We start from the raw sequence: 22,443 nt of genomic DNA, 5'->3' as shown, positions 1-22,443 counted from the left end.
CTTCTATCGTAACATAAAAAGAATAATCAACATTAAAACGGAAGAGCTATCTTGTTATGAATTCCTTGTACTTACGCAAGCAAAAGATGAAGTTTTAAACGTTAATAACATTAGAAAAGAAAAGATTTCTTTTAAAAAAAAGAAAGAGACTGTGTGTAACACTGTTGTGATTTTCATGCTTTCGAGTTAAGTAAGTTATTATGCGCAAGCTGCACTATACAATTAAATAAAATCCTGTAGTTCAATAAGAACTATTTCTATATTTCTAAACAACATATACCCAATTTAGCCCACGAATTCTTTTTCTCCCAACCGTATTTGTTTATGTGCTGTTATCTTAATTGTTGTGAATATGTCACAAGCATTCTATAAAATGCCTAATATGAGACGTGTCGGCATTTTAAGAATGTTAATGCAGAAGGCATTGTATAAAAGGCCTGATACGAAAAGTCGACACTACATAGAGTGCCTGATTTGAAAAGCTGGCATTAAATGGAATGTCTTATGTGAAAAGCCGGAAAAAAAATAGAATGTCTGATATCCAAAGCCGGCATTAAATACAATGCTTCATATGCAAAGCCGGCCTTAAACAGAATGTCTGATACCAAAAGTCGGCAATAATGGAATTTTTTTATACGAAATGCCGGCATTAAATAGAATGTCAGGTATGAAATGACAGCTTTAAATATAATGCCTATATAGTAGATAGCCGGCATTATTTATAGAATGTCTAGGCATTGAATAGAAGCGGTATTCATTCGTTGTCGGAATATGTATTTTCTAGGTTATTTTAACAAACGTATAATTTCCGTCGCAGTTAATATTATTTTATTCGCCAGCCTTTACAACAATGACTGCTTAATGAAGTCACATGTGTATGGGCGTTAAATATGCATTTTATTTACACAAGAGCCGAAATTTCGATTTCGTCGTTGGTTTATTACAATAATTTTGAGGAACAATAACACTTTAAACACTTTTTAAACATCTGCACAATTACGGTAAAGAGAAACGGTTGTTTTCAAACTCCGCCTGTTTGTTCAACCTTTGACCCAGATATTAAAATCAAAATATGAGATAATAAACACGTTAAGTTTTACAGAATTGTAAATGCGAAAGTGTGTTTCCTCTTGTAGCAATTTTGAGAAAAAAATGAGTAAAGGTTAAACGAAAAGAGCGACCTTTTGCAAGCATCGATATAGAAGAGCTGTCACAGAGAAGATGAACTTTCCAAATATGAATAAACTTGGCTTTTCAAAATAGCCAAGTTTATTCATATTTGTACTTTAAAGAGAGGCGGGAAAGCAATTTCGCAATTTTGTGTTATTTGGAAAAATGAAATTATAAAGCATCATTAACTGCAAGCGTTGAAATGTAAAATAATTAAATAAATTCTTGTTTAATTTCTTGTAAATTGTAAAATTTTAATGGAAGCAATGAGATGAAAACACGGTTAATTGTAGTGTTGAAATATACACTGGTGTGCAAAAATTAAGGACGAGACGGTTTTTTCAATATAACTTTGTACAAAAGCTTTCCAAATCAACACATTTAATACCGTAAGATCCCCAATATGTAAGGACATGTGTAATGTAAGCAACACTTACTAAAAGAGAAATCAGAGGGATAAAAAGAAGCTTTATTGAAAAAGTAGCATGGAGCGCAATGCGACTGAAGGCCGAAACATCCCTGTGATGGGTGTCCAGCAAGAAACATCCGGTCTTTAGTAGGGGAAATGATCTCCCCCGACTGCTAGGCAGGTTTCACAGCGTCTGCCCATGCTGAGAATGAGGGTGTCAATGAGTTGTTGACGCATTGTTGCCCATTCGTCTTGCAGCGCCAATCGAAGCTCCCGAATCGTTACTGGTGGTAAGGTACGAGCTGCCAAGCGTCTGCCTAGAAAATCCCATATATGCTCGATGGGATTCAGATCCGGAGATCGTGCCGGCCAATCCATACGTTCAATATCCTCACTCTCTAAGAGCGGTTCGGCAGCTACTGTGCGATGACCATGGTGTATTGTCGTCCATGAAAAGGAACTGCGGACCCATAGCGCCTCTAAAAGGACGCACATATGGAAGAAGAATCTCGATACAATAACGGGTCCTCTTGACTGAACCTGTGTCAAAGATGTGAAGGTCTGTACGACTACCAAGCATGATGCCTCCCCAAACGAGAACACCGCGACCTCCATACCTGTCCCTTTCAATGATGTTCGAGGGATGATTGCGGCTTCCCCGCTCTCTCCAGATGAGTATGCGATGAAAATCGCTACTCATACTGAATCTGCTCTCATCTGTAAAGAGTACTCGTCCCCATTCATTGTCTCTCCAATTCCGGTGTTCCCGGCACCACAGAGAACGCCTTCTCCGATGAGCCGGCGTTAGAGGTACACACCGTATAGGGCGTCGTGCAAACAGACCACCACCGTGCAATCTTCTGGCCACGGTAAAACGCGATATCGGTCGTCCAGTCGCCTGTGTCGTGTGTCTAGCGATTTCTCCCGCTGTCTGCCGCATGTTTCTTCTAGCCTGTAAGACAATATACCGGTCATCTGCGGGTGTGGTTCCTCGTGGACGACCACTACTGAACCCCCGGATAGCTGTTCCTGTAGTTTGAAATTATCTCCAAAGTCGTGAAACGATGCTGTGAGCAATTCCGAACTCTGCAGCCACACTTGTCACACTGCGGCCTTCCTCCAACTTCCCAATGATTCGACCTCGGGTAAAAGCATCCAGATGTCGTCTAACAGATTGATTATTCGCCATTTCTCGCTGAGGCAGCAACTCGGTGTGATTTTAACTGCTATACGGCGTGCAATCTCTTTGCCAGAAATACTGATCTTACACCGACAACATGCTTTATACTACTCAGACACTCCCCCATTACGTCTGCCTTTATATCTGCGCATGTGCTACCGTACACCACCTTACTTAATCTCCTGATTGGTCTTTCTGTCCGGTCTGCCTCTTCGTTCAGCTGATAGGCTAATTTTTCGACTTCGTCCTTAATTTTTGCACACCAGTGTATATTGAAAGAATACTTCACCTAATTTTTACGGCTTTTATAGTCATGACTATCATTAATTAATTTCAGAAAAGTTGCAGGTCTTGAACTAAAAGTGCAAATAATGTTGATGATAAAACTGCTAAGAGTTGTTCTGAGAACACAGGGAAACTTGAAACATTTTCGATTCATGGAATTTTCGTGAAAAAATACCTTTTCATTTAAAGCTGAAAAATTCTGTGTGGTTGTGTTTAAACCAGCAACAGAAAATAATATAGGGTAGACCGACCAGTGAATAAACAGTTAAGCACAATTTCATTTTTTAAAAATCCTAGTAATTTTAAATTCTATACTATATAGATCGTGATAGTTAAAACATTTTAATTGATCTATGTAAATATCTCTAAAAAATCGCGGGAACTTAAATGGTACCGCTTCCGACTTTTTTAGGTGTTTAAAGAAAAAATGGCACAACGACCCAATGAATGAACACCTTGAACCAGTAAATGAACACAAATTTGTCCAGTGAATGAACATGATAAATTTTGATTCAAAAGAAAAACTAAGTTTCTTTGAGATCTCTCTATCTATCTATATAACTATCTATATCTATTTATCTATCTATCTATTTATATAACTATCTATATCTATCTACCTATCTATATCTATCTTTTTATGTCTCTATCCATCTATCAATATACATTTCTATCTATTTTTCTATCTATCTACTTATCTGTATCTAACTATCTATATATTTATCTATCAATCTATCTATTTATATATCTTATCTATCGATCTATCTATATATCTACTTCTCTATCTATATATATATATATGTATACTTATCTGTCCACTTATCTACTTATCTATATACTCATCTATCTGCTATATGTCTATCTACCCAACTATCTACCTATTTATCTGTCGGTACATCTAAATATCTACCAATCTATTCTCCTAATCAATCTATTTATCTATCTATCTACCTGCTTTTTTACCTGTCTATCTATCTACCTATCTATATACTTATCTATCAGCTATATGTCTATCTACCCAACTATCTACCTATTTATCTGTATGTACATCTAAATATCTACCAATCTATTATCCTAATCAATCTATTTATCTATCTATCTACCTGCTTTTTTACCTGTCTATCTATCTACCTATCTATCTCCTTATCAATATATCTACTTGTCTATATATCTACTATCTATCTCTATATCAGTCTCTCTACCTAGCTATCTATCTCTATATTAGCCTCTCTATCTACCTATCTACCTACCTATTCTATCTCTATATTTATCTACCTATATATCTATTACCTCTTATTTTTTATATATCTATCTCCTATATCTTCCTCTATCTATTTATCTATCTATATACAAACATACATACATATCTACCTATCTATTCTCTCTCTTTGTGTGTGTATATATATTTCTATTTCTCTATCTCTCTATCTACCTGTCTATCTATCAAGAGAGATAAAGAGATAGAAAATGAGATGTAGGTAGGTAGGTTAATATACAGATAGAGATATAGATAGATAAAAAATAAAACTCGGTAAAAAGTGCATTGTTTGGAAAAACAAAAATAAGTAAATTATAAAATATATAATGAAATACATAAATAAATAAGCATATAAAACTTATCTACATTACAAAAAAGTACAAATATGAAATTATCTCAAAGAAACTTCAAATTTCTTTTTAAATCAAAAGAAATTTTGCCATTGTTCATTCACTGGGTTTTCGCAATTTTTCGTACCCAGTGACTGAACACCCCTCTACCTGAAAATCTACGCATTCTGCATTGACTGAAACAATTTAAATCCATAGCCTAAATATGTATGCTTAATTTGTGTTTCGTAGAGTTAAAAAATAAAATTTATCGATAAAAATAATAAGTATCAAAATAATTGCTAGCACGAAACCAGCCTTATTATTTTGAAAGAGAGAAAGAACGATTCACGGCAGTAAAAATTTCAAGTTTTTTTCAGGAAAAAAATGCGCATCCAAAGTAACCAATCAGGTGTCAGATAGCTTAGAATATCAATAAAGAACGCTTTTGTGGTGAATTTATTCAGAAAAAAAATTTTGGTAGCTTATTTTTTTAAAAAAATGACGCACTGTTCATTCACTGGGTGGTGTTCACTCACTGGTCGGTCTACCCTAGTTGCGAATAGATAGAAGAATTTGACGTAAGAAGAAACATGAAAGATATTTAACAAGTCTCATCAAACACACAAAATATTTCTTCAATAATGTCACATTTTTGACGCAATGTGCTTTTCATATTTCTCGTCTAGGTTTGAGTCGTTGCGAGGTGTATATATCCGGCGCAAAGTTCTGTTTTCTTCATTTCAAAGTGTTAACGGCACACAATTTACTGCATTTAAAATAATAGTAGAGAATACTGGGGACATTTGATCTCTGGGGATACATGATTCCATAGCCAAAAATGTACCAAAATCATTAAATAGAGATTTGAAACCTGAGAATTACGTTAAAGTTATACTTGTACATAAAATCTGGCAACACTTTGTTTTTTTCAGCCATTTTGTTTGTGAAAAATTATCATATAAGCTTTGTGCTACAATATGATTAAGGTGAAAAAACAACGTAAATAAAGCACAAATATTCGAGAAAATTTTTCTCGACTATTTGTGCTTTATTTACGTTGTTTTTTCACCTTAATCATTTTGTTTGTGTTCAAGGAATGACTGTCAGAATGTGTCAAGGGAAACTTTTTTTAGGAAAACATTCTGAAGTTTACATTATTCAATATATACAATTTAAAAAAAATATTGAAGTGTGATGTTAAAGTATAGACAGTCTTTTATAACTGAGACATATTTTTAGTAAATTGCCACTGATTGTTAATAGTATAACAAGTATGTTTGTAAAAATCGCATATTAGGGATACTTGATCCCTTTCTTTAGAGGGATACATAATCCCAGGGATCAAGTATCCATAATGACAATATAAACACACTGAAAACAATATAATTGTTGTTTACTTAGTTGACATTAACTTTAAACATTCAAAACCATATTAACATAATAAAATTTATTATAGTATGAGTGATAGATTTACATAGCCACTGCAGTAAATAGGGTAAACAATAAAAATATCAGTTCGCACTTGTAACCCACATAACACCTCAAATATCTAAACATAAACTAACTCGACTGATGAGTTGTGTTTTGATCACCCAAATGAGCTTGAACAAGTTGAAACAAATGTCAAATCCTTGTTTGAATGAAAAAAAAAAATGATTTTGCTATTCTTAGATTTCATCAAAAACGTTAGTTGCCTATTATGTAGACTCATTAGCGAATAGAATGCTAAGTTGGATTTCTAGAGTTTAAAAAGGTAACATGCTTAATCAATCTGTTTTTCCTGAAAACTTGACAAAAGTGTAGTAAATTGTAGTGAATGTGTTAAGTTGCACACATCCAGATGTGTTGAGCAGAACTTTAAGAACTACAACAAACGAATTGTTCATTTGACTTTTCAGGTTTTGAAAACATATGCTAGGCTTTCCATTCTTTTCTATAAGTATGCTGATGCTTACACTTTTCATCCTTCTATTTTAAAATTGTGCAATTGATAAAACTCTTTAATTTTACTATTTCATGACAAAAAGCAAATAAGTTGATTTTTGTGCTTGTCATCCTTTTTCTTTTTTTATTTGTTGTAATTTTAGTTTCATTGCACTGCTTTAAAAAAAATTGTTAGCTTTATTTATGAAATATCTTGTTCACAACTGTATTAGAGAATAAGTTACGGATCAAAAGCATCATAAGCTAATTTAAGTTGTGTACATTTTTTTTTTACAAATGTCCTTGTGGAATTTAAAACAATGTTATTTTGTGTTCACTTTATTATAATTTAATAAAAAAATAGAACTAGAGTTATTTTTTAGAAATATTATGTAGTAAACGTTATGTTAGCTATGTAAAATAAATAGTTATGTATGTAAAATCCATAAAAAAAGCTGATTTAACGAAAGGTTTACATATTTTCTCAGTCGGATCAAGTGAATCCCCATGAAGGGATCATGTATCCCTTGATATGGGGATACATGATCCCTTTATAAAGTTATTGAAAAACATTTTTTACCAAAACTATCTGTTTAGTTTCAACTAAAAAAATACTATCAGATAGAGGAAAAAATTATCTTTCTTCACGTACTTTTTTTGAAACAAACTGATAACTTGCAGCAGAAAAATTGAAAACTAAAGTGGGGATCAAGTATCCCCAGTCTCCCCTATCCAATCAATTTATTAGTTTGCTTTTACTTAATATGTTTGGTTTAGTTTTTTTTTTTTTTTTTCAGACCCATGAAGATGCCATTCATATTTGCTAAAACGCCGATTTTTAAATAGGATTTACACCATATTTAAACATATCAGGTTAATTTTACAAGTTACGAAAATGTAAAAACACAAAAAGATAATGTAAGCGATAAAAAATCTATTTACTTTTTGAGGTAAAATTTTCATTCTGTACCCTGGAGTGAAAAATATTGTAATCACTATTATTATTGTCGTTGATTAAAAAAGGAATAATCCTGTTTTGAGGTATATATTTCGCTAATTAGGGAATAAAATGAACAAAACGATTTGCGTTGAATGCTCTTAATGGAATGTTTTGTATGCTTATCTGCAACTCTCACTAAACTGTTATAAATATGTAATTTACTAAATTGCTTTTGAATTTTTCAGCCTGTCTTTCTTCTTTCCGTCCACGCACACTTCTCTCTTTTTTCATGAAATTTCTTCGTATTTTGGTGTCTGACATCATAGTTTATGAATTTCTCGAAATAATACTAATTAAATGATGATGCACAATTGTTCTCGGTTATCGCAGAACAGGTTCAAGTAGATCTAAGAGAAGAAGCTTGCATATGAAGGAAAATCGTATTATTTGATGCCTTTGAAAAATACTATGACAACGAAAACAAAGAAATATGAGTTAAAGGTCATGTCTTCAAGGTTATTTGGCATTAAGGAAGCATGTCTATTTTATTTGATAATCACAAGTTGCCGAAAGTTTTATTTAAAGTAATTTTCAAGCGCTCTAATTGGCAAATGAGTTTATCTTGTTTGAATTATTAAGGGGTTTGAAATGGTGTAGAAATTAAAAATGTGCAACGTTTTCACTTTTTTCAGGTCCCATTTCGAAAATTTTTTTACATATTTTATTTGCAATTGACAAAGAACACAACAGTATTTTAGGCGAAAAAACTACAGTTTTCCTCCGAAAAGCAATGCTTAAAAATGGAGCAAAAATTTTGAAAACTTGCAAAATTTCCTAGGATTACATTTAAATGAAGTTATTAAAAAAAACTCTATTTATAACAGAGAAATGACAAATGCATAATTCAAGAAATCATTGAAATGCATTGTACTGTGTTTAAGAATATTATTGCATCATGTTCGAAGTAAATCAGTCAAAAACTCTTTGGTTAGCCACGCAGCATGCGTGGCCTATACATAGTGCCATTGCTAAGACCAACGGTCACCTCAAATGCAGAGAAGTTTGCGGATTCTCTTTCTCATACCCGCACAAGGAGTTTGTTTTACTTTTGAAAAAAATTCTTAAATTTATTTCACCATTTATTAGAAGTTATATCATATTAAATCTGTATCTGTCTTTCAAAAGCAATTATGCGAAGCCACCATTGTTGTGACATTAGAGAATAAACATCAATTTGAGGTTGGATTTTAAGCCGCCTTACGCCCGCGAATTCTTCCTCATCACAAAAATAAAATTAATCGTTTCATGCGTGATATGGAATCTGTAGCAATTAGTTTGTTATCAGTACTTTTTTCTGCTTGGCGGGTCTCTTTTGTTGTCGAATCTACTGTAACAGTAATTATATAACAGTGTCACGATGCTTGTGTTATTAATCATAATTACTTCCCGTTGAGGAATTCCACTTTTTTCCTTTAGCAGCTGGTATTGTTCCTTTGAGTACGTTCAATAGTTGTATAAGGTAGCGGCACCTTTCTTTTGTTTAGAAGTTGTCCAACATGGGCTATTTTTTTTTCTCCTAAGTTGCAAGACTTCTTGTTGCGGTTTAAAATCCACCCTAAGTTAAACTTGATTATACCAATCAGTAAGGGGAAAAATTCCAAAAAAGTTTAACTCTGGAATAAGAAAGGATAGCAAAGCATGAGAGTATTTATCCCCTTCATTGTCGATTGCAAAAAAAAAGGGGGGGAGAAGAAGAAGATGATGATAAGAAAGAAAAAAAAGAACAAAGGAAAGAGAAAATGAATTATAGGGTCAGACTTTAATTCCAATCAAAAAAGGTGCAGGAGCCGTATATTCATTAGAATATATATTTAAACGTTAAATATTTTATGAAATTAGTCAGAGTTCTGACAAAAAAAAAAAAAGGAAGTACTCGAAGTTTTCACTACCGGAACGTTTGTTACCAAATGTCTCGTATGCGTTGTCACTGTTATGCTGTTAATATTTTCCTGAAATTTTACGATAAGAAATATTGGTATCCATGTTGCCAGAATTTTTTACCATAAAATCATATTTTATTGCAAAATTTTCTGATAAGAAAGCAAGAACGCTACGGCTAGTTGTGCTGAACAAAAAAGACGAAATACGAGAAGCGGGGTTCGAACCTAGATCTCTTTGACGAAGGCAGCCGTCTTAACCACTACACTGAATAGGGTCACTGGAAAGGCAAAATGAATGTTTCGCTCCGTAAATCACGTGGTATACCAATTGGTACTGCAATCGTTTGCTTTTTCTGGTACAATTTGCTGTAAAATTTTCTCTGCACTGTAAACACTCTATTTTGCAGCAGAAATTACTTGAAAAGTTTCCTGAGTTTTTAACAGTTAGCTCTGTCTATTAGGTAATGGAAAGCTGTTAGTTATGTTGCAAATGATACCAAAAACGTAAAAACTTCTCTTGGGAAAGAAAATTACTATTTGAGAAGTTTACTTTCAAAACGGATTATATCTAGTTTATATATATATATATATATATATATATATATATATATATATATATATATATATATATATATATATATATATATATATATATATATATATATATATATATATATATTTGGAAAAACGAAAAAACGTTTTACGCACAAACATTAACTGTTGGAATTTCGAATTTTTCACGTTTTGGTAGAATAACAAATGACTATTGGCTTAAGTCTAGGAATTTTTCCTCAATTTATCAGACCTAAACTGCCAATTTTATTTTGGATATATTCCCTTTTGGTGTAAAACAGTGGATATCTTCCCTTTTGCAAATAAACACACAATTTCTAGTTTACTTTTAAAACGGATTATGTCCAGTTTTGTTTTGTTTTTTATTTATTTATTTATTTATTTATTTATTTTTGACAAAACGAAAAAAAACATGTTTTACGCACAAACACTAAATGTTAGAATTTCGAATTTTTTACAATGTTTTGGTAGAATTACAAGTGACTATTAGCATAAGTCTACGAATTCCTAAGTTGGTAATTTTATTTTGGATATGTTCCATTTTGGTGTAAAACAGTATTATATATCTTCCCTTTAGCAAAAAAAAAAAAAAAAAAAAAAAAAACACGCATTTTCTTCAGAAATAAACTTTCAAACTGAAACAAAATATTCAACATTTGTTAATATAATTTTTTTTTACTCTACTTTATTCCTAGTTACTTACTTCATTCTTTTCATTGAACATTTAAAAATAAGGGACATTCGATCCAATTTAAGTATGAACAATGAAACCACCAATGCCGATTAAAATAACAACGTTGTAGGTATTAATAGATCACAATTTTTATCACAATCAATCACAATTTAATCAATAATTAATCACAATTTAATAGTAATACCAATTATTTAATATTAATTTAGTAATCATAATTTAAGGTTGCTTTTGTTTAACTGATAACAGACTTGCACAAGGCGCAAGGTGCTGCGATATCTTAATACGGAGGGGTATCATGCTTGATTGGAAATGCTCAGCCAGTGCCTCACTCCACTATTTTATTTGTGAACTACAGTAGACCCTCCTTTTATGCGGGGGTTACGTTCCACGGAAATGCCGCGCAGAGCCGCGCCATCCCTATGTGCAAGGTCGTGCGGTACACGGCGGCACCATAGTCAAAAAGGCGCCAATCTTTACCAATAAAAATTATTCTCCAAATGGGGGAAAAAATCTCCAACCAAAAAAATAAAATTGAACTTTTCATTTCATCTTATGGTGGCAGTGAAATTATTGCCTTGTTTCTAAACATGCTATTCAAAAGCGCAATCTCTTATACTGAAAACACGTGATTCTAATTAGTGCATACATTAGCATTTTTCTTCTAAATGTAGAGGCGTTTTGCTCCTTCGGTACGTCTATAAGCATACGAGGAGCAAAAACTGTTGTTTCCCGTTTTGGTTCTTGCAGTGAATTTACTTTTGCGTATATTGTACACAATATATTAAGTTAAATTTTTAGTGCTGAAATGAAAGCTTTGCAATCTTAGTTTCTCGATTCTCCCTCCTCCCCTATTTGCGTATGAAATTAAAAAAAGTTCTGCACAATTTATTTGTTTTAAAAAAATTCAAAGCCTTTTTAACGATTTCGTTATTGATTCCGATTTGAGAATTGTTGATTTTACCAGAAAATGATTTTCGATTTAGAAATGTAATCAGTACCCTGTTGTCATATTTTGACAGGCAGAAAGGTTTGATTGATTATCCACCAATTAGCGATTAGAGAGTGACATTTAGAGCAGCGTTAACTTTGATATTTAAAATATTTTCTTTTTCCAAAACTCATTATCACATCAGAGGAGCTACTGAACTGGAAATAACATCGAGATGTGAAGTAAAAACGTACACTTTTAATCCAAAATTAAATATTTACTTTTTTTTTTAAAGAAATTAAATGTCAAACGTACTTTTTTCCATATCATATTTGTCTGCAGAACCTCGCTCCAAGTATTAGCTATATTTTCCCAGAACGCCACTGCATAAACTCGCTCAAAAGACATTTGCACGATGGCGCCGATCAAGCTTGGCGCGAGCCTGATGCCGCGTAAATTGAGGCCTAATAGTAGTGTTAAAATAGGGGCTTGGTTCCGTAGCTAACAAAATACTTCATTCTAGTGATGACTAATTGTATAATAAGTTTAATGTGTACTTATATCGACTTTTATGCACAACATATATAAAATGAACCTAAATTAATTTTGTATTCTGTTTATAAAGAGGAGCTGGCTATGATAGTCTTTTGGCAGTCATTAAGAATTTTTCTCCGTAATTCTTTGTAGAGTATTAACGCATCCATGATCACTTGCGTCATCTCCATAAATAGAATCTTCCTTTGCTATCAAATCAGAAAGATCATTTCTATTGTCTAGGAATGGCTCAAAATTTTCAATCTGAATGTTTTTGGTTGTGCGTCATCGACGTCAGTATCCTCGTTGGTTTCGCCTCCTTTGTCACTCCTAAAAGCTCTTCTTCCACTAAGTTCTGAATTGTGTGAGTTTAATAATCTCACTTCTGGAAAGAGCTCTGAACCAATCGCATAAAATGTCTTCAGGGGCCCAAGTTCGGTTATGAGTGCGCCAAAATGCAGTTTATTGCGTGTAATCTGCAATCTTTAGGAGTTTGGAATTTGAAAGAGAGGAAAATGTTGTCTGTTTGCATTGCTGCATCCGCGTAAAACCGAAACTCATACGCGTAAAATAAAATAAAGGTGTCAAATCTTAAACCGCGTATAATCGAAACCATGTAAAATAAATCCGTGGAAAACGAAGGTCTATTGTGCTTCTGAATTAGAAGTGCCAAATTCAAATTTGGATATATGTGTCCTTTTGATATGAAACTGAATGAGTGGATACCGGTAAATAAGGGAGCCGAAGTTCCACTTTGCTGTGAAAGACCTGGCGAGAAATAACGGGATAGATTATACACGGTTTAGGTGGTAAAACCAATGTTTGCGTATTTTTTAACAGTAAATATAAACCACTTCGAGATGAAAGAAATTAATGAGTCGATAGGGCTTATACTAGAGATTCTGAAAACGAAAAAAAAAAAAAAATTTTTTTTCCAAAAGTGGATATAATCCGTTTTGAAAGTAAACTCCTCATTTATCAGTTTTGGTATTGATATACTGGTGGGCTCCGGAGCGCAATATCGATGAACTCTGCTGCAAACTGTTTAATTTCCAAAAAATCGCTGAGGGAACAGAAGAGAAGGAGCTGAGTTTCCATGCAAACTAAGTTCTGATTACAGTAGATTCTTGCCGATTGGGATGGCAACAAAATGCATCTGTCGTAATTGAATGCTGTGGTGAACACAGAACAATGAAATAATGGTTTAACAATGAAGATTTATATGTTCCAAATGACGTCAAACAATCAACACATCAAGAGTGAAAATATTCTTAAATGATGATATAAAAATATGTCAGTGGCATCACGAGATAGGGGTATAAATTAGGAGGAATAAAGAAGTGCGCCAGAAATCTAAGACCAATATTTCGTTGCTGTTACCATTGGTGTGAAGCCCCAGTAAGGACTATCCACCATGTTCTTACGGTTCAAGGATACTAACGACACGGCATTTGAAATTCGAGAATTTATATCCTGCGCTTTTCTGTGAGAATAAGAAAGCTTTTTATTAAAAAGAAAAGATGCACAGCTGCATATATTTTATTTTAACTATTAATTTCATTTTTTTATCAATTTAATAATAATAATATTATTATTACTGAAACTTTAGTTATTATTATTATTATTGAAATCATTATTGTGATAATTATTACTAAAATTATTATTGTTATTATTATCATTTTTGTTAAAACGATTTTTTGTTCTTAAACTATTTTGTTATTATTATTATTAATGTTTTTCTTGTTGTTGGAAAATTCTACTTCATCTTCTTCAAACTATTATTATTATAAAAATTGCCATCATTGATGAACAAAAAAATGGTTATAGCATTTATATAGGGTGGTACTATAGTTATATAACATGTGGTAAAAATGAAGATTATTAGTTTTATTTCAAGAAATTCTGAAAACTTTTAAGAACTTCACTGAGTTAGAAAAATTTAAAAATGATAATTCCGTTAAAAGAATTTTCTACACATTTCTCAATTCGATGTTCACCATTAGCAGCTATGTATGTATCCAGTTTATAGTAATTTGATATATTTTAAAAGGGAAAAAATATCATAAGTGACTGTCCATAAATGACGTCATACTTTTTTAAAAAACACTTTGACCCCTCTTCCCTTTTTGTCATGTCATAAAGGGTCACGCTTCATCTTACCCTCTCCTCTCCTTTGTCACATATCACGCTATTTTTCATGAACAAATCCTTCAAAACAATGTGTGATGTCCCACTTCCTATCACCTGCTCCCTCCCCTTGTCACAAACTGACAATTTTACGAATCCCCTTTCTTCCCCTCAAAGCCTGATGTCACTTGTAGACGGCCCCTTATGCAAATTTTATATTTTCTACAATTAAATCAGCTAATGCCACCAGAAATCCCACTAAAAGTAGCAGAACATCGTCTCAGTTGCATAAATTATTTTAATAATTTAGCAAGGAATTTTTAATTCTTACTAGTGTGTTGTATTATGTTCTTTTGAATTCCGCTAACGAAAAAATCGTGTAAATTAATGTAACGATGGTCGAAATATTCATGAATCCCTATCAACAAACCGCTGGAAAAGAGCCTAGTGGAAATAAAATGCATATTAAGTCAGCTTAAATTACAAGAAACTTAATTATACAGTGGCTCCCAAAAGTCTTCGTACACCTATGACTTTCAACGAAATCGGCCCGAAATCATTGGCTAGAATTAATATTTCGGAATAGGTATTTAATTATAAGATCTCTGATCAATTTTTAACAAAACTGCATGAAAAGTTTTTAAAAAATATTAAAACTTAATTTTTTTTAAATCAAAAACCGAAAAGTGCCGGAAATTTTATCTCACAAAAGTCTTCGTACACTTTATAAAATGTCTATATATTATTGAATAATCTAACTTTTGATTAAGTTATTAATTAGTAGAATAACATACAATATTCATAACACCTTTTGAACGCTTGGGAATAGATTTCATTATTTTTTCTTTCTTTTTTTTTGCGTAATTTCTGAGTAAGTGTTCAACCACACTTCGAATCTTACTGTTTCTAGCTCTATTTTCATTTCAAAGCCGTATTTTCGTAATCTAGCCTACAGATATCTCTAAATACGTTACATTAAGTTCAAATCTGGAGATTGAAGGGGTATTTTCTAAACTTTAGTACAGTTTTTAAGGCACTAGAGGCAAACGTTGAAAACCGTGTGCTTCTTATCGTTATTTTGATAAAAAAACAAAGTTGTTTCCAATAACCAAATTTTTGGCTAAGACTTCAAAATTTGTTTTTAAAATATTAAAAGGAACAACATGATTCATTATTTCATCAAAAAATTACAAACTACCAAGTCCTGATGCTGATATGCACCCTCACACTAAAACACCTTCACCGTCCTAATTAACTGATCCAACTAAGTTCTTAAGATTAAGTTCCTAATTTTTTCTTCTACTTACAGTTATACAACAATTTAACCAAAAATGTTGAATTAATTTTTATCTGTAAGTAAAACATTATTTTAAACTGTTTTTAGCTTATTTATCATTGATTTTTGGACGAAAAGCGTAAGCTTTCTGTTTTTCGCACGACCAAGAAAATTTCTGCGGAAAGAGGTTCCATTTAATCCAGCTAATCAAAGAACTTGGCGAACAATTTTAGGTGAAAATTAAATGTAAAATGTTTCATTTAACTCTGCAGAAACTTTTACAGTACTCAAATGTGTATTTTTCATAATTTTTTTTACTTTAAATCTACGATCACGTTTTTTGAACTTTGCCGGTTGACTTTTTCTTACTTTGTTTTCGGTCCGATTCCTTTCTTTAAAGCATTTTATCAAGCACTTTACTGCACAAACAAATAAATTAACTAATTTAGAGACATTTCTAACCAATTTACCCCTACTGTGGGAAAAAAATTCAAATTTTGAATGACTTTTGCGGTTTTTTTACGAATACCAGCCATTTTACAGTAATAAGCAATATATTAAGGAATAAATAAACAAAAAATTAAAGCCAAATGACTTATTAGGGTCAACACAATGCAAAAATATTAATAAAACGGCATATGATAATTTTAATTATGAATTTATTCGAAAATATTTGAGTGTACGATGACTTTTGTGGCGTGTTATTTCTCTGTCTCTTCGTTTTCTGACCCATTTCAAAAAGAAGATCCGTCGATATTTTGAAAAAAATCAATGGGTCATATTTAGAATGACATAGGAATGATGTGAAAAAATTTTGGACTTTATATTCGAATTCAGTTTTGAGTTATTTTGGTTTTACTAAAAAATTTCAAAGTGTACGAACACTTTTGGGAGCCACTGTAGTATAGCTTACCGAAGAGTCGCTCCTTTTACTTGCACGTGTTAATGCCGTGGCTGTGAAGACAGATTTCCAATGCACCTCACAACGGACAAGAAATTCAAACTTCACTCCGATAGTGAAAATAATGTGTTTTTTTTTTTTTTTTTTTTTTTTTTGAGCAATCACGAATTGCTTATTGTTCTCACTTGACATGTAGTAGATTTCTTCTCTTTTTTGATTATTTTTTCGTAAGAAATGTATTTCTTCTTGCGTTTTGGTTGAAAACAATTTGGTCAAAAGTTGAGTCACACAGTAAAAAATTCTTAATGATTGCCGGATGGGAAATTTATCGCCGATTTGGTATGTTCCAAGTTCCGGTAATTCCTTCAAAACTTGCTTTAAAATGTAAATAATTCGACAAAAAAGAAAAAAAAAAAAAAAAAGAATTAGGTCGTCAAAAAAAAAAAAAAAAAAATCAATTTTATTCAACTTAACCGTTTTCGCATACGATAATTTATCTTTCTTAGAATAATTTAAACTCGTAAATTTTAACAACAAACGAAAAAAGCGAAATCAAGGGTTGCCACTAAAGAAGCTGCAACTGAAATAAAAACAAATTAATTTTAAACACTCAATACTGCAGACGATAACTATATTAATTCGTTCCAGCGAAGTTTTTAAAGTGTAAAATAATCTTTAGCTATGATATTTAAAATGTAAAATAATGTTTGGTTATGATATTTAAAACATAAAATAATGTTCACTTAAAAATTTTCAAACATGAAAATCCGTTCTAGAAAATGATCATTCTTGAAAAAGAAAATATATGACCAAAATTAGAACCCAACAAGCTGCGTGTCTTAATTCGCAACTCCAATGAACTATAGGGGGTGCTGCAGCCATTGTCTAATGGCGGATGAAAAAGGTAAAACAAACACATGCCGTAACTTATAACTTGCTTTGACGCTAAGTGAATGAGAGTAATTTTTCATCGTGTTTGTGGGAAGCTTTCTTTTCTATTCTTCTGAAATTACATTTCACCATAAACTGTCTGAAGCCTGTCATTTACCCCAAGGAAAAAACGTGGAATGGAATGTTTTACCTTTTTCGGTTGTATTGTTAATCACCTTAAGGTAGCGTATTAGAGCTCTGGAGTTGCGAATAATAAACAATTTCGGTTTTAAAGACAGAAAATTCGGATAATGCTTCATACGTATTTCAGTGCCTTATAACCAAAGTATTCACGTATGGCACATACGTGTTATTAATTTTAACGAAGTGTTGTCAAGGCAAAAAAAAAAGGGGGGGGGGAGCATTAAAAAACATAGAAAAGTTTAATCTCTCTTCCTTGTTTAGGGAAAAGAATAATTTAAACGAAATCATTCGTACTAAAGTATGAATCCTAATTCTAAAATTATATATCCAATTTAAGCCAAAATCGTTTACTCAGCACGTCTTTAAAAATACTATGCAACTTTTAAAATTCCAATGATCCATCGTGTAATTTCCTTTTAAATTATCTTTATGCGTCTGGGAACGAAACCTGGAAATATAAAGATTTATTCTAACACATCACGTCTGGTTTAGACGTAATTTCCACCATCAGTCCATCACTTGGGGAAAACACTAAAAGGTTTAGTTGTTCTTGGGAGATTGCGCTTTAAGTTTTCGGCTGGCGAGAAAGACAATTCCGAAAGGAAAAGAATGTAAAGAGCGCCCATCCATCACCCGCGGGACCAATCCCTCTTCGTTTCCATCAGTCACATGACCGACTTTCTCGGCAATAACCTACCCATCCAAAAGTAAACACTGTCGCTTTTCCCGCAGTTATTTGTTTCTAGAATTGCTCTCTTAAGCTTGGGTATTTTTGCTTGTAGTGACACCCCGTTTATCTGAAAAAATGGTGGTAAAAGTAATGATTTTAGTTTACCGTTATAAAATCGTCAATATGTTTTGAAAAGTAAGAAAGAAAAAAATTGTCAGAAAGTAGTACAGGAGAGCAAGCTAACCGCAAATGGGAAAAATGCTCTTTCAAAATGGTTATTAATGAAAGATTGAACGACTGGAGATTTATAAAGTTTTGCGCAGTGAGAAAAAAAATATTTATAAAAAAGAAAACACTGCAGATTTGAGTATATTTTCTTTCAAATCCTGACCATTACCTCGAAAAGTTTTCTCATATTGTTAAGAGCTGAAAAAATGAGTTGTAATTTATTTTTTCTTCTATCGAGAATAACGCATCAAGAGAAACCAAGAAGGGAAAGCAATCGATCGTGTTCTTAACAAATTTGTAGGGGAAGTCAAAAACGACATCTTTCTTAAATTTTGTTTGAAAGTTTAAAAAAAAAAAAAAAATTTAGTTTTTCCACTACAAAATAAGCAAAATAAATTATACAAAAGTTCCAAGTTTTTAGTCCAAGTGCCTACTTATGCGTTTACTTAAAATTTAAAGAAGTGGTTCAATTTATTAGCATAAAATGAATCTCGAATCATAATGCTGTATTCAACAAGAATACAGATTAGCAAATAAAAAGGAAACATGTTTTCCATGACAAAACATTTGAATTTCTGATAACAAAAGGCTTACAGATTTTTTTAATCATGTTATCATGCAATGGCTGCAACATGTTGAAAGAATGAAGGAAAATGCTAACGGGAAAAATATAGTGATAAATTCTTTCACATTAAAAAGAGAGGTAGGCTCAAATTATAACAGTGCAAGAATATGGTGCAAAGTGAAATGGTGAAATATTTACCCTGTTTTTATCACCCCCTGTCTTGTAATATTTTAGCTATATAGTAGTAATATATGTAGGGTTTTTTTGGTCAGGAAAAAGTTATCTCTTAAGATTAAAGTATTTGATAATGCAAGCAATTTTCAAAAATTGATACTAATATTTTACTATATTTTTGTAAGTAAAAGTTTATTTTTGTTATTAAAAAAGATTTAAGTTTTTAAAATCACTATTTGCAATATTAATTGAGACCTATATTAATGTTCTGTGCAGCATTTATTTAATTAATATACTTTAAATGTTTTATCCAATTAGTCAAATGCATGTGGGCCAAAGTGGATGGGGCAAAGTGAATTAGTTCATTTTGTTTCATTTTTCAATTATTTTTAAATAACTTCTGTATTTGTTTACCAATTAATTCATTTGAATTCCATCATTTAAAAATTCATTTATTTATTCATTCATTCCCCTGTTTTCTAATTCATTCACTATTTTATTCACTCATTTATCAATTCTCATATTTTAACTAATTAATTTATTTATTCATTCGCGTATTGTTTCATTATGTTTCTTTTATTCATTCGTTCTTTTATTTACTCATTCATTCAATCAAAAATATTTTTAATCGACTAAAAAATATTTTATTACAAAAATGTTTTATTTTTGTCTTTGCCCCATTAAAAAAAAATGTGAAAATTTCTCAACTTTCTTTTTGAATCTACCAATTTAGTGCCAAAAATGAAAAATAACGTTTCAATGCAAGTTTATAACAAAAAAATATTTTCTTTCTTTATGTACAGTAATTTTTAAAACAAACTTTGAATTTGTTAATTTTGAAAAAGTTAGTTATCTTAACTATTTAACTTTGCCCAACAAGTTGTTGTTTGCTTAAAGAACTTGAAAATCACGAAGATCAAAAATTGATGAGCTGGGTAAAACACAAACCAGGCAGCGTATGTACCAGCCACCCCGTACACAGTGCTAATTAAAAGAATGGATATTACCAATAAGAATATTAATATTCATTTAAAATATTTTATTTCACCTCAATGGGAGAATTTTCGAACTGGTATGAAACAAACGAAAAACTCATGTCATATTGTTTTAAAACTTGAAAAATGTTTAAATATTTTTCAGCAATAAATAGCCATGGAGGCGTTTCATCGTGTTTTCATCTTGAACAAATCCACGAAATGTAGCACTACACCGTAATTAAACTAATAATAAACTAGCAGCCATTATTAGTAGTTTGACTCTGTGAAATCATATCAAAAGGAGTGAAAAATAACATTTTTATCTTTAAAAAGAATCACTACATTGTTAGCAGCAAGTGTTGGGGTGGGAATAGGAGTAGTGTGTACTTAAAACAGAGCAATATTTCCCAGTTTCTCGTATATTGATATTAGAAGAATCTTCCGCTAGATAAATAAAAATATAGAGTGATGTGTATCAAGTCTTAGGATTAAGTAAATAGATATATAGGTTTAGAGGACACTTTTAAGTACGATAAATGAATTGGCAAGTACGAAGATGGAAGAAGAAAAGATAAATATTGTAGATGATGGTAACATATACATTCCTCCCTATAATTATTAAATGCTATCCTTATATGTAATTGTAGAGAAATAGATAAGTATTTTAGAGATAAACAAGCTATAAAGTGTAGATAAGCAGAACAAAGTGCTTATGTTGCATTAAAAGACCGAAATTGAAGAACGTCAACATTCACCGGAAATATATTCTTCAACCAATGTTTTTGCTCTGTGAATGTTGACATTTCCCAGGCATCGGTCTTTCACAGAAACACTTATTTATATAAAAGTTATGACAGTTTTAAGTAGGAGAATTTAGAAAAGTAACAAGTACTTATTTTCTGTACCGCCAGCTTTACAGTGCTATCTTTTCTGTAGGTTCAGATGTCAAAAAAAAAAAAAAAAAAAAAAAAAAAAGCTGTGAAAAGGCGAAAATTTAATGAAAAATTGGAAACACAAGAAAAGGAAAGGTGGAAAAGAAAAGAAAAAAAGCAAACGGAAAAAAGTAATTGCTGAAAAGTATTCAGAAGATTCTCGAAGATTATGTCATTTAATTCAGTGGTACAAAACAATTTTCTTCCCGAGGGCCACACATCATATTAAACTGATTCTCGCAGTCCAGAACAAATATAAAATTTCAAAATATTTAAAAAAAATTTCTAAATGACAAGGGAAGATATGGGGGGAAAAAATTAAAACCAATATTTTTTTTGTTCTAATTGTTTTTCTTTTCCTTATTAAATGCATCTATTTTTCAAAAACCAATTGCTGAATATTTGGCATCAAATTTGTAACATTGTCAGCTGTCGTGCTTTTCGATTTGCAACATTGAACAAAACAATGTGCCTTACGGATCAGCTTCAACGGGTCGAATGTGGCTCGCGGTCAATAGGCTGGGCATCACTGATTTAATTGAATATTTTACTTCAGAAACCCGTCAAACGAAAAATTTCTAATTTCAGAAAGAAAAATTAATCGTATTAAATTATTTATCAAGAATTAGGATACTATTTACGGAAAGAAATATACCTGAACGTTCATTCATTTGAGTTTAAAAATTATAATCCGTATCAAAAATTTTTAATTTGATAATAAAAATTGATTTTTCGAAATTTTCGAACTGGTGCTTGATTTTTTTTTTTTTTTTTTTCTGAAATAAACGGTTTAATTGCTAAAGACATATAAATTTTCCCGATTTATCAGTTTTTGAAACGAAAAGTTCATTTATGGACACGAAAGTTCATTCATGGACACACGGCAAAGTGACTTTTTTGATGGAGCGATATACATAGAGGCGGAGGTTGTCAAAACATTAGCAAAACCTCACCTTTCTGATTGTGTTGCGCAAGCACCGAACCCGACAGCAATGCCACCCCAGTCAGTATCGTCAGCATCATCGTCCCCATGTTCTTCACCTAGTCAGTCAGCAGCCGACGGATGCGACTGAAGATTCGAAGCCCAGATCCCAGCACACGTTGCTTTTTAACAACTTTCTCCGAAACAGGTTCTCTTGTCTCCGATCGACCCCCTTCCTCCAGAGTGTTCCTTTTTTCTTGTTCCATCCGCGTCCTTGGATAGGTTAGGGTCAGAGGTGACACGACCCGGCAGGATGAGAGAGTTGTTCTCTTCGAGTAGAACAGCAGAGAAAGTTCCTTTTTTTTCACGCTGTCTTTGGTTCTGTATTCGTTTTCCGTTACCTCAAGTTCATTTGTTCTGAATGGAAAAGAAGA

General features: G+C 32.0%; 1 protein-coding gene across 1 annotated transcript in view; it reads right to left on the bottom strand.

Moving 5' to 3' along the window:
* The window catches only part of LOC129220309 (uncharacterized), a 125,830-nt gene extending 103,710 nt beyond the window's left edge, over positions 1 to 22,120 (bottom strand). The window contains exon 1 of the mRNA XM_054854707.1: positions 22,041 to 22,120. Coding sequence (XP_054710682.1) covers positions 22,041 to 22,119 — 79 coding nt within the window. The 5' untranslated portion in view covers position 22,120. The remainder of the gene's footprint in view (positions 1 to 22,040) is intronic.
* Between the last annotated feature and the right edge of the window lie 323 nt (positions 22,121 to 22,443).

Source organism: Uloborus diversus, chromosome 4 (genome assembly GCF_026930045.1).
Source record: "Uloborus diversus isolate 005 chromosome 4, Udiv.v.3.1, whole genome shotgun sequence".
NCBI classification, from domain to species: Eukaryota; Metazoa; Arthropoda; class Arachnida; order Araneae; family Uloboridae; genus Uloborus; species Uloborus diversus.
Note: the sequence above shows the minus strand (reverse complement) of the source record. Positions and strands in the feature narration are given on the sequence as shown.